The 14476-nt window shown below is 43.3% G+C and overlaps 1 protein-coding gene across 1 annotated transcript in view; it reads left to right on the forward strand.

Moving 5' to 3' along the window:
- LOC120052913 overlaps positions 1 to 6987 on the forward strand; it is a 112847-nt gene extending 105860 nt beyond the window's left edge. The window contains exon 7 of the mRNA XM_039000137.1: positions 5688 to 6987. Coding sequence (XP_038856065.1) covers positions 5688 to 6629 — 942 coding nt within the window. The 3' untranslated portion in view covers positions 6630 to 6987. The remainder of the gene's footprint in view (positions 1 to 5687) is intronic.
- The last annotated feature ends 7489 nt before the right edge of the window (positions 6988 to 14476 follow it).

Here is a 14476-nt window from a genome sequence, read left to right on the forward strand (position 1 = left end):
TAACCCCCTAACACAGTGGTATTCAAAGTTGGGGTCGCAACCCTGTGGCAACTGAAGTGGGGTTGCCAATATTTGTTTTTAAATGCATTTTCTGTATTTGTTTTTTGAACAAAAAATGAACAGTACAGTTTATTGTAATGGACAATATACAAATATTTTTGAGAAAGGTAATTTGAAAAATAAAATTTTATTGAGTAAATGTATTTTTTGGTTTATTTTCAATTTGATAAGAGATGAAAATGTCATGATTTTTACATTATTTGTTGATGTAAAAATCGAAATATACCGATTTTAAGGTTGTGTCATTATATTTGGGATGGGGTCACAAGAAATTATTGCAAAAAAATTCCTTCAGCCTGCTGTCAGAAAGATGTATCAACTGGAATATGGACCCTGCGACAACACAGACACTCCCTGGCCTTCATCCTCCTCACACTCTCCCTATGTAAACCAGACCTCAGACAATGCCAGTTCTTCAACACTAAATGGCTACACAAGCCCATTGACACGTGACAGTAGTAGAGACAGAATCAGTAAAGGTGGCAGTGCCAAAGAGAAGCGCTTCATGTGTTCGTTCTGTGGGAAAGATTTCAGTTTCCCCAAACAGGTGGAGATCCACCAGAGCAGGTATTCCCAAACTGGGGTACGCGCAATGCCGCCAGGGGTACGCCAAATAAAAATGTGATTCACGTTTAAAAAAATAATAATAATAAATTCTTCACATTTTCAAACAACATTTATATTTTCCAACGGGGCTATACATTTTGGTCAGGTTTTTTTCTCGCCTGAGTAGCCTCGTTTAACTGCCAAAAATAAAGTTAAACCATCTCGTGTTCAGCGAAATAACACAATGTCAAATACAGGTAGCCTAGTCAAATAATTAACATCCAATCACATTAACCGTTACTCTCTCGTGTGAATTCCACTAACGGTCCGTATGTAGCCAAACGTAGCTGCTGCTCATTCCGTTTGCTCGAAAATTGATAAATGGTTCAAAAAAGTAAAGCCCGCATCCATAGAGACACATACCAGCTGTACTACACCTGCACTTGTCAACGACACAAGTTCTTCTGCTTCCACGAGCACATCCAATGCTAGCATCAGTAATTCTACATTTGTTGTTAGTCCACCTAGCATGGACACTGATAGTTGTGAATATGATGCAGCCGAAGAGCTACTGCTCCCTTACCTGGGAAAGCACCGAACAACAGACAGGGACATTGGATCATCGAAGAGGTGCAAATATGATGAGAACTACATTGATTTGGGGTTCACTTATATTGAGAGTAGTGCCATTCCTCAGCCACAGTGTGTTATATGTGCAAAAGTACTATCTCACCACTCGATGAAACCTTCATTCTTGTGCAGATTTTTAGAAACAAAACATGCCAATTTGAAAAATAAGCCACAGGAGTTTTTGGAGCGAGAATTAAGATGACTTTCGAGTAGTAAGACATGTATAAAAGCAACAGATACCATTAATAAGAAGGGGCTAGAAGAGTCTTAAATGGTGAGCTACCGAGTGGCTAGAACAGGCAAGCCCCATACTATTGTGGAGGACTTAATTCTTCCTGCTGCCGCGGGTATGGCTGGAACAATGCTGGGGGAAAAGGCCAAAAAAACTATACAGACAATGCCTTCATCAAACAACACTGTTTCACGACGAATCAGTGACATGGCAGGAGATGTTTTGAAACAATTACTGCTTCGCATTACGAGCTAGTGAATTCTATGCGTTTCAGCTGGATGAATCAACAGACGTGGCGGGCCTGGCACAGCTCCTGGTATATGTCCGTTACGTTTATGGGGGGTCAATTAAGGCAGACATCCTCTACTGGAAACCAGGACAACAGGGGAGGATATTTTTAAAGTACTGGACAGCTTTGTGACATCAAATGGACTTTGGTGGTCAAGATGTGTTGGTATCTGTACTGATGCCACAAAAGCCATGACAGGGAGACATAGTGGAGTGGTAACACTCGTGCAAGCAGTTGCTCCCGACGCCACTTAGGTACACTGCAGAATCCACCGAGAGGCTCTTGCTGCCAAGGGAATGCCTGACAGCTTGAAAGGCGTTTTGTACACTACAGTGAAAATGGTTAACTTAGTTAAAGCAAGGCCCTGAACTCTCGTGTATTTTCTGCACTATGCAATGATATGGGCAGCGACCATGTAACGCTTTTACAGCATACAGAAGTGCGCTGGTTATCAAGGGGCAAAGTATTGACACGTTTATTTTAATTGAGAGACAAGCTTAAAGTTTTCTTACTGACCATAATTTCACTAGTCTGACCGCTTGCATGATAATGAGTTTCTCACACGACTGGCCTATCTGGGTGATGTTTTTTCTCGCTTGAATGATCTGAATCTAGGATTACAGGGACTCTCCGCAACTAAATTCAATGTGCGTGACAAAATTGAGGTTATGATTAAGAAGTTGGAGTTCTTCTCTGTCTGCAATAACAAGGACCTTCCTCCATGCCCTGCCTCCAGTCCACTTACCGATATCTGAACAAGAGAGCCTCATCGAAATTGCAACAAGCGGTTCTATAAAAATGTAATTTAATCAGAAGCCACTGACAGATTTCTGGATTGGGCTGCGCTCAGAGTATCATGCCTTGGCAAATCGCGCTGTTAAGACACTGATGCCCTTTGCAACCACGTACCTATGTGAGAGTGGATTCTCGGCCCTCACTAGCATGAAAACTAAATACAGGCACAGACTGTGTGTGGAAAATGATTTACGACTGAGAGTCTCTCCAATACAACCCAACATTGCAGAGTTATGTGCATCCTTTCAAGCACACCCTTCTCATTTACCTGTGGTGAGTTATTCACAATTTTTGATGAACAAATAAAGTTTTATATTTAAGATGGCTAAATAAAGAGCAAAATTATTGATTATTATTATATTATTATTTGTGCCCTGGTCCTATAAGAGCTCTTTGTCACTTCCCACGAGCTGAGGTTGTGACAAACTCACACTCATTCTTATGTTTAATAAGTGTATTGTATATATTGTATAAGCCACAGGCTTACAATGGCAAAAAAACAATATTTGAGAATGCGCTGACCCTTGTGCTCGAGGGAGCACGCAGCTGGAGGTTGAATGTTTGAAGGGGTACGGGACTATAAAAAAGTTTGGGAACCACTGCACCAGAAGATGCACATGGAAGACAAATTGTTCGGCTGTCATCTGTGCTGGGACAGTTTATCTGACTTGTCCAATTTGAAGATGCACCAGAGGGTCCACATGGCAGAAATCTTACAGCTGCCCTCAGTGTGAGAAGAGGTTCTCCCACCAGCACCAACTGAAGATGCACCTGAAGATCCACAACGGGAGAGAGGCCGTTTGCCTGTATGCACTGCGGGAATAAGTTCTCAGAGAGGAGCTACCTCAGGATACACTAACAGAAAATGCACACGACCCATGTATAGAGTATAGTGACATGTAATGTAGTACTAGTTAGTTTGTAGTTCATTCTGTTGGTTTTGGATATATAGAGCCCCACAGTGGAGGTGTCATAATACCCATAGAACCTAGTGGTCAAACAGGGAAATGGTTACAATCTTTTTTCACCATTCATTTTTCCCATAGGAGATTTTAGAAACACTTAAGATAAGGTCTGTGTTTCGTGTAGGCTTACTCTGGCGTGACATTTTGATAACCATGTGTCATGACTTGCCCTGTTGGGTGAGGATCATAGGCGCCAGATCCCCCCCCCTCTCCCCCACCAGTTTTATGACGGGTTGAAAATACCGTGTAGAAACTCTGCTGTTGTTGGGTTTGGCAGGATTGAGGAGAAAGAAACCTCTTTGTTTCAAGGAGATTCCTCCTGCCAAAACAGTAACATCAAAAAGTTGAATAATGAAACAATATTTCTGTAATCCAAAACAGTTGGAATGGTCTGTGGGTACTTAAAGAACAATCCTGTCAAATTCATTACTAATTGGTGACGTAACTAAGGACAGTAGAACAACATAACTGTATCTCGGAATGTGCATATTTCCCAGTGATCAGATTCACATCCAAATGTTGGGGAACTGATATGATTAAATATGAAACTATTTGTGAGAAGATGTAATGTGATGTCAGCCTTCTAAATGAGAGAATTGTTTTTCATATGAAGTATTAACCAAGTCAGTGGCCATGCCCACGTGAGCACAGACATTACGACAAAAGGAGGGAACGCCCCTTTTTCCCCAAGTGCTTAAATAGGACTCGTGACAAATGTACATTAGTCAAGAAAATGTTAGGACGGGAGTCCCCACGTTGAAATTGCTACCACTCTACAGACCAGTTACGTGCAGTTCCAGCTGAATACGTTACAAATGGTTAATAAATCTACAAAACTAAAGACTACACATTCACCGTCTGCAGCTGTATATGTAAAGTAGTTTAGGAAACTCGACCGAAGACGAGAGAACATTTCCCTATCGAACGACCATTGGTACATCTGACCTATCCATTATGACAGACACTTCCAGAACAAAAGGAACAAGCTACGACTACAAAGGACATGGTGACCTCTGGTGGACAACCAGAGACTTACACAACCAGAGACTTTGTCGACTGACTTTCCAGAAAATGGACCGGAGATTTCAACAGAGACAACAAAGACATAAAATCGTAAATATATACATTGCAATTCTTTTCGAATAAGCGGCCGTTCATGTGCAAAGTATTAGCATTTCCTTGAGCATAGTTATCAGCTGTATGTACGATAGTGAAGTCCTTTGTGTTTTCTCCCGTTCTTTCCTACATGCCCCTCCCTTTTCATTTTGTGTAACAAGCCGTCATATCGGTTTAGTCCACTAGAGACCTTTCATTGCATTATGTAGTAATCAATGTGTAAGCTATTCTGTTTGTGTTTACGTAATTCTGTGTGATTATTTATTTAGTTAGTAAATAAATAATTAAGCCAATTTGTATATCGCTGATTCATCATTTATGCTAGGGTTTGCGCAGATATCCAAGGATTTTGTGACATTCAGAATGAGACTGATAGAAGGCAACAATTAATAATGACTGAAATGTAAGAGGTATTTATATCTTTCAGAGTTCATTCGGAAACCGGTAACTCGTTAAATAAACTTTTTCCGTGGCGTCCCAAGATTGCAAATGAGTTAATTGTTACAGGATTAATTGAATCATCGTAATAATTAAACATAGTTAATCGATTTGATAAAACAATCATCACATTAATGATAGCCAAGACACGACACATGTACATTATCTATGTAGTAGGGAACTGGATGAGGTGAACTGAGGAAAACATGGTGTTATGTGATGGTGTCTGAAAAATTGCTTCATTGATGAAAAGTGACAACCTTTGATGCTGATGTTTTATAATGAGGAAATGATAGTAACTTAATTCATGTTTACTTTACATAAAGTAGTCAAGCTGTGTGTAATGTTGAATATTTTCCAAAGTATTCTAAAATAAATTTTATCAAAGTGAGGGTATCAGATTTACAGAGAATATAGTGTTACCATTCTTGAATCAACACATTTGGATAAAAAAAAATAAACACCAATGGCTCCATATTGTTAGGTACATTAATCACAGTGTTAGAGAAGGGCTTGACTGTGTTAACATTTTATAATATCATGTCATGTTTTGTGTGTACAGCAAAGAGTTTCTTATATAAACCGTCATGCTTTTCTGTTCAATGTGTGTTTACAGTCTGCAGTCCATGAGGACCTGCTGATATCCGGTGCTGCTGGCAGGCGAGACTGGACCTCTGAGGTGGCTGGTCACAAACCTTGGTTCCGGATCAGGACCCTGGATCAGGAGCCGTCGCTTTTCCTTTCCGAGTCAGAAACAGAACCAAACCGTGAGAGGCAGAGACTCCACCACCACACAGAACACAACCAGTGGACAGGTGGACTAAACAACCTCAGTCCTACTGGTCATCAGATAAACAGAGGCTCCAGTCAGGGATCCAGTCTGCAGCCCAGACCCTTCTCTTCACAGTCTCAGTGCAGTGATGAAGCAGCGCCTGGGGCTGATAGAGATAGACCCTCCTGTTCCTATGATACAAACACCACAGTATCCATGATGAACAGAGCAGGTCACCCTGGGCTTCAGCCTTCACAGAGAGTGGTGGGAGACCCCCCTGGTGGGAGTCTAACAGGAAGTCTGTCTTCTCCTTCAGGATCTTGTCTAATGCCTGGTGACTGGGTTCATAGAAGGCCTGGACCAGGGTCTATCCTTCCTCAGTTACCTCATGGTTACTCCACCAATACAGACAGGGTCAGGATGGGCGTTCACCACAAGAGATACCTAGCCTATAACACAACACACAATCCCAATAACACCCAAACAATGGCTAGAGGTCAAGGATGGAGCTCAAAGACTAACCACCTGAGGGTGGTGGCTCCTGCTTCTGCCTCGTCTGGTGTCATTGGGTCACAACGTGGGAGGCCGAGTAATAGGACGGACGCTGAGAAGCCGTACGCCTGCCCCACATGTGGGAAGCGCTTCGCTAGGGCAGACTATTTGAGGGAGCACCAGGCCGTTCACACCAAGGAGAGGCCCTTCAAGTGCAAACTATGTTACAAGAGCTTCTCCTTCCTGACTAACCTTACCAGACATAGGAGTGTCCACAACCGGGAGAAATTGTAACAGTGTGGCTCGAGATGTACGCAGGGGATATCTGGGAACTATTCTTAAGTTGACATATAGTTGTGAAGTGTTTTGGGGAAGAGGGTAATTAACCACATACCCTTCATTAACCCTTTGTTAACTTGTCATTTGAAACAGGCTTGGATATACCTGTTTTTAGACAGACAGTAAACCTAGGCTAAAACAAGGACAGTTTAATATTTACCTTAGTGGAGGTGATGTAGATGGAATAAAATAATTACATTATTTTCTACTCTATTCTTAATATCACACTGTTCTTTCTAAACAAGTCTGTTCTCAGCTTGAAAGATACTGATCATGGGAGATTTGATGTGTAATGTAATAAACAGTACCGTAATTCAAAGAGCAGCGTGCATACCTTTTTCATTTAAGCACACCCTTTCAGCTATGATGCCAACCAATAAGATAATTTCTCTTTATTGTACAACAATTTCCACGTGTGTTTTTATTGTTGTTATTTAGACAGTGAAATCCTGGCACTCAAAATATGACAAATTTAACTGAGCAGCATCACATACTTACTGCAGTAGTCTTTAATTTGCATTGGAGACAGGACTTGGTTGATAGATGTTATCTGGATAACGCTAGCTAGCTGCTAACAATGGCTAACTGTATGGTTTTTCACACTCAAATAGCCTCCGTTATGGAGGTGCTAGCGAATGCAGCAGTGGCAGAGATCTTTAAAGTCGTAGACAACTATGCTGTGTTTCATTTGGAAATAACTCAAAGCCAAAAAGAAAACGGGGCATTGCGAAGGAAACTACAGCTACTGGAAACTGAAGGTAGCACGGGAGCGAGCAACGTGAGAGCGTAGTGTAAAGATCCTCAACAGATACAGAGGCATGTCAAGAGGTACAAATTGCAGAAGGCAGAGGCTGCGCGGCCTGTCGCCGTGCATATATAGCTCAGTGCCTGTCGCCTCGTTCACCTTTTGACGTGATCAGATTTATTATCGAGAATTGAGTCTTGGTCAGTTTGTGGATAGTATGCAATAATTCCCCTGATTACTTTGGTATTTTGTATTTCATTAGGATCCCCATTAGATGTTGCAAAAGCAGCAGCTACTCTTCCTGGGGTCCACACAAAACATAATACAGAATGACATAATATAGAATATCAATAGACAAGAACAGCTCAACGACAGAACTACATAAAAAGATATTTAAGGCACACGTTGCCTACATATCAATACATACACACAAACTATCTAGGTCAAATAGGGGAGAGGTGTTGTGCCGTGAGGTGTTGCTTTATCTGTTTTTGAAACCAGGTTTGCTGTTTATTTGAGCAGCATGAGATGGAAAAAAGTTCCATGCAATAAGGGCTCTATATAATACTGTATGCTTTCTTGAATTTGTTCTGGATTTAGGGACTGTGAAAAGACCCCTGGTTGCATGTCTGATGGGATAAGAGTGTGTTAGAGCTGTGTGTAAATTGACTATGCAAACAATTTGGGATTTTCAACACAATGTTTCTTATAAAAAGAAGTGATGCAGTCAGTTTCTCCTCAACTCTTAAACAAGAGAGACTGGCATGCATAGTATTTATATCAGCCCTCTGATTACAATGAAGAGCAGAACGTGCCGCTCTGTTTTGGGCCAGCTGCAGCTTAACTAGGTATTTCCTTGCAGCACTAGACACATGACTGGACAATAATCAAGATTAGACAAAACTAGAGGCTGCAGAACTTGCTTTTTGGAGTGTGGTGTCAAAAAAGCAGAGCATCTCTTTATTACAGCCAGACCTCTCCCCATCTTTATAACCATTGAATCTATGTTTTGACCATGACAGTTGACAATCTAAGGTAACGCCAAGTAATTTTGTCTCCCCAACTTGTTCAACAACCACACCATTCATTACCAGATTCAGCTGAGGTCTAGAATTTAAGGAATGATTTGTACCAAATACAATGCTCTTAGTTTTAGAGATGTTCAGGACCAGTTTATTACTGGCCACCCATTCCAAAACAGACTCTTTGTTAAGGGTTTCAGTGACTTAATTAGCTGTGGTTGCTGATGCATATATGGTTGAATCATCAGCATACATGGACACACATGCTGTGTTTAATGCCAGTGGCAGGTCATTGGTAAAAATAGAAAAGAGTAGAGGGCCTAGAGAGCTGCCCTGCTGTACACCACACTTTACATGTTTGACATTAGAGAACCTACCATTAAATAAAACTTTTTGAGTTCTATTAGATAGATAGCACTGAATCCATGATATGGCAGAGGTTGAAAGCCATAACACATACGTTTTTTCAACAACAGGTTATGGTCAATAATATCAAATAATATCTCAAATCTAACAGTACAGCTCCCACAATCATCTTATTATCAATTTCTTTCAACCAATCATCAGTCATTTGTGTCAGTGCAGTACATGAGTGCCCTTCTCTATAAGCATGCTGAAAGTCTGTTAATTTGTTTACAGAGAAATAGCATTATATTTGGTCAAACACATTTTCCCCCAACAGTTTGCTAAGAGCTGGCAGCAAACTTATATGTCTGCTGTTAGAACCAGTAAAGGCCGCTTTACCACTCTTGGCTAGTGGAATTACTTGGGCTTCCCTCCAGGCCTCAGGACAAAGACTTTCCTCTAGGCTCAGATTAAAAATATGACAGATAGGAGTGGCTATAGTCAGCTACCATCCTCAGTAGCTTTCCATCTAAGTTGTCAATGCCAGGAGATTTGTCATTATTGATCGATAACAATAATTATCTTCAGCTAGCACAAAGACACAATATCATATTCTAACCAGGTTCTTGATTACTGCACGTATTATTATTTACTCAACAAAAACTATGTGATGCATGGAACATAATACATTGATCAATAAATTGTATATCAAGAAGTTATGAGAAATGTTGCCTTACATCCTTGCCAATTCTAGACATTGTCAATAGTATACCGTTGAGCATTGACAGTAGCTAACCTAACTACCTCTTTTCCTTCTATCACTCTCAGGTGAAGGAGGTCTCACTGGAGGCTACATGAGCTTTGTGAAGCCAGTGGGACACAAACCATGGAGAGATGGCCAACCAATCACTGTTGTCCTGGGATCAAGCTAGAGAGGTCAAGGACCTGACTCAGCACCACGGAGGTCAGTGGAACGCTGAGCGCCGTCCTTAAGTCAGAGACAGACACCAAGACTTTAACGGGGCTGGGGCGACGAAGCTGTCCTCCTTTCCCCATTTAGAGTATTTACTTTACGGTAACCTGAGCCCAAGGACTGTTCTGTCCAATCGGGACACAGGTGATGTGTTACAGGTCCTGTTCATATGCTACAGAGACAGAGATGATACCTGGTGACATGCCTGTGGGATTAGATACACAGACTAATCCAATGAGAGGGGACTGGAACCGGTACAGTAGTAGTGTACAGTGTACAGTATATCAGCCCTTGTTAAGGCAAGGGCTGATTTCAAGGTTTTACTGCTAACCTACAAAGCATTACATGGGCTTGCTCCTACCTATCTTTCCGATTTGGTCCTGCCGTACATACCTACACGTACGCTACGGTCACAAGACGCAGGCCTCCTAATTGTCCCTAGAATTTCTAAGCAAACAGCTGGAGGCAGGGCTTTCTCCTATAGAGCTCAATTTTTATGGAATGGTCTGCCTACCCATGTGAGAGACGCAGGCTCGGGCTCAACTTTTAAGTCTTTACTGAAGACTCATCTCTTCAGTGGGTCATATGATTGAGTGTAGTCTGGCCCAGGAGTGTGAAGGTGAACGGAAAGGCTCTGGAGCAACGAACCGCCCTTGTTGTCTCTGCCTGGCCGGTTCCCCTCTCTCCACTGGGATTCTCTGCCTCTAACCCTATTACAGGGGCTGAGTCACTGGTTTACTGGTGCTCTTTCATGCCGTCCCTAGGAGGGGTGCGTCACTTGAGTGGGTTGAGTCACCGACGTGGTCTTCCTGTCTGGGTTGGCGCCCCCCCTTGGGTTGTGCCGTGGCGGAGATCTTTGTGGGCTATACTCGGCCTTGTCTCAGGATGGTAAGTTGGTGGTTGAAGATATCCCTCTAGTGGTGTGGGGGCTGTGCTTTGGCAAAGTGGGTGGGGTTATATCCTTCCTGTTTGGCCCTGTCCGGGGGAATCATCGGATGGGGCCACAGTGTCTCCTGACCCCTCCTGTCTCAGCCTCTAGTATTTATGCTGCAGTAGTTTATGTGTCGGGGGCTAGGGTCAGTTTGTTATATCTGGAGTACTTCTCCTGTCTTATCTGGTGTCCTGTGTGAATTTAAGTATGCTTTCTCGAATTCTCTCTTTCTTTCTCTCTCTCGGAGGACCTGAGCCCTAGGACCATGCCTCAGGACTACTTGGCATGATGACTCCTTGCTGTCCCCAGTCCACCTGACCGTGCTGCTGCTCCAGTTTCAACTGTTCTGCCTGTGGCTATGGAACCCTGACTTGTTCACCGGACGTGCTACCTGTCCCAGACCTGCTGTTTTCAACTCTCTAGAGACAGCAGGAGCGGTAGAGATACTCTTAATGATCGGCTATAAAAAGCCAAATGACTCCTGAGGTGCTGACTTGCTGCACCCTCGACAACCACTGTGATTATTATTATTTGATCATGCTGGTCATTTATGAACATTTGAACATCTTGGCCATGTTCTGTTATAATCTCCACCCAGCACAGCCAGAAGAGGACTGGCCACCCCTCATAGCTTGGTTCCTCTCTAGGTTTCTTCCTAGGTTTTGGCCTTTCTAGGGAGTTTTTCCTAGCCACCGTGCTTCTACACCTGCATTGCTTGCTGTTTGGGGTTTTAGGCTGGGTTTCTGTACAGCACTTTGAGATATCAGCTGATGTAAGAAGGGCTATATAAATAAATTTGATTTGATATACTCTGTAGTGCGCCTAGATAAGAAAGGGGATGCCCTTTTTGTGTCTATTCTTGTCTTTGAGGCTGCATAGCCAGCTACCTACTATCTTGAATCTCACTGACAACTATTTTCACTTACTTTACCAGCCTTTTATAGTTGTGACCCTGTGTTACCCAGCACAGTGAGTGGCAAGAAGCAAGAGTGGACTGGGTCAGGCAGGAGTGGTTCTGAGCCAGGCGGCAAGTTGGTCCTGGCAGCAGGAAAGAAAGTGCAGTGGGACATTATTTTTTACATTTACATTTTACATTTAAGTCATTTAGCAGACGCTCTTATCCAGAGCGACTTACAAATTGGTGCATTCACCTTATGATATCCAGTGGAACAGCCACTTTACAATAGTGCATCTAAATCTTTTAAGGGGGGGGGGGGGGGTTAGAAGGATTACTTTATCCTATCCTAGGTATTCCTTAAAGAGGTGGGGTTTCAGGTGTCTCCGGAAGGTGGTGATTGACTCCGCTGACCTGGCGTCGTGAGGGAGTTTGTTCCACCATTGGGGTGCCAGAGCAGCGAACAGTTTTGACTGGGCTGAGCGGGAACTGTACTTCCTCAGAGGTAGGGAGGCGAGCAGGCCAGAGGTGGATGAACGCAGTGCCCTTGTTTGGGTGTAGGGCCTGATCAGAGCCTGAAGGTACGGAGGTGCCGTTCCCCTCACAGCTCCGTAGGCAAGCACCATGGTCTTGTAGCGGATGCGAGCTTCAACTGGAAGCCAGTGGAGAGAGCGGAGGAGCGGGGTGACGTGAGAGAACTTGGGAAGGTTGAACACCAGACGGGCTGCGGCGTTCTGGATGAGTTGTAGGGGTTTAATGGCACAGGCAGGGAGCCCAGCCAACAGCGAGTTGCAGTAATCCAGACGGGAGATGACAAGTGCCTGGATTAGGACCTGCGCCGCTTCCTGTGTGAGGCAGGGTCGTACTCTGCGAATGTTGTAGAGCATGAACCTACAGGAACGGGCCACCGCCTTGATGTTAGTTGAGAACGACAGGGTGTTGTCCAGGATCACGCCAAGGTTCTTAGCGCTCTGGGAGGAGGACACAATGGATTTGTCAACCGTGATGGCGAGATCATGGAACGGGCAGTCCTTCCCCGGGAGGAAGAGCAGCTCCGTCTTGCCGAGGTTCAGCTTGAGGTGGTGATCCGTCATCCACACTGATATGTCTGCCAGACATGCAGAGATGCGATTCGCCACCTGGTTATCAGAAGGGGGAAAGGAGAAGATTAATTGTGTGTCGTCTGCATAGCAATGATAAATGCCTGTATTTTTTTACCTGTATTTAACTAGGCAAGTCAGTTAAGAACAAATTCTTATTTTCAATGACGGCCTAGAAACAGTGGGTTAACTGCCTTGTTCAGGGGCAGAACGACAGATTTTTACCTTGTCAGCTCGGGGATTCGATCTTGCAACATTTCGGTTACTACTCCAATGCTCTAACCACTAGGCGACCTACCTACCTGCTGTTAAGTACTTAAAATGACTTCAGTTTGTGCTTAACAATCCAACCTAATGTTATTTTGTGCATGTCACCACAATATGTAATAAGGTTTACAGAGAAAGTACACAAACAAGTATACTGTTTTTGTTTTAAAGTAAGGTGATCTCCTTATGACACTAACTTTCCTTGTTAGCTCATCGAATAGCATCTGAACCTTTGTTGAAGTGTATTTCATTTACTGCCAATGTGGATATGTCTTGTTTGACACTCTTTCCACATATGAATGAGGGAGTTTTATTAAGCTGAACCGGTGTGCACCAGGATATGGCTCAGGATGTGAACGGGCGAAAGCAGTGAGAGAGGAGCGCCCTGCTCAAATAGAACCGTAATCTACGCCACCAGGTCATATTGCCAACAAGGCAGCGTGGCGCATTGTTCAGGAACATACAACATACATTTTCCATAAATAAATACTTTTCTATCTAGTTTAAGGCAGATAAAGTATGTATGCGTTTCGAACACTTTGCATGTGTTGTAATCATTACTCCAAGTGCTTAGCATACGTCACTTTGTTTTGAGACAACTTCGCCATGTCACCCGCTTCACGCCCAGGAGGCAGCCCGGTTTCAAAATGAATGCAATCACTTTTCACCTGACGAAATCTCCGCACACCTGGGCACCTGTGCCAGCTTAATCTAATCCCCTCATTGGAATTTAAAATCGGATCGCAGCTGCTGTTTGGATGGGCCGTATAACCGTTTTTTTTCCCTCCAGAAAATCTGCAATCCAAATGAACCTATCCCAGCCACCATATTATTTTTCGAAGCCCAATTGATTCTGAATTCGAGCATTTCAAATGTATTGTTATGATCAGACCTTTTGATGTAAGGACTAAGGCAAGGGTGTCAAACTCAATTCCTGGAGGGGCGAGTGTCAGTTTCTTAGTTTGGAACTCCTCTCACCTGGTTTTCTAGGTCTTAATTGAACATGAATTCAAAGGTAATAACCCAGTAGACACGCAGCTCTCCTGGAATTGAGTTTGACACCCCTGGACAAAGGTGTTGGACTGACTGCTCCAGGGAGTCCCAGCCTGGCTACCCATCAAATTTGCTTTTGTAGGATGTTATGCAGTTATACTGTAGATAGAATTATGGTAGACTGATGATATGCAGACATTATAAATTACTAGGAGTAAGGTGGATTTCACCAGAATGTCACCTTGGGGAACATCACATCAAGGACAAAGAATACCTTATCCAGGTTTGCCAGCCTTGGGTGAGCACCACCCAAGATGGCTCTAGGTCCGGTGGGTTCTGTCTGGTGGGTCCTGTCCATGACCTATGAATGTAAACACAGAGAATGTGGTTGCAGAGCATAAATAGAGTCATTGCAGGACACCATTACAGGCACCTTCCTGTTGCCAATTAATAATTTGATCAAAAAGGCACTGCATTTTCTGAGGTGGAAGAGGCTGGCAGTTGACACCTGACGTGGTTGACCTCTTCTTC

This window comes from Salvelinus namaycush, chromosome 8 (assembly GCF_016432855.1).
Source record: "Salvelinus namaycush isolate Seneca chromosome 8, SaNama_1.0, whole genome shotgun sequence".
NCBI lineage: Eukaryota > Metazoa > Chordata > Actinopteri > Salmoniformes > Salmonidae > Salvelinus > Salvelinus namaycush.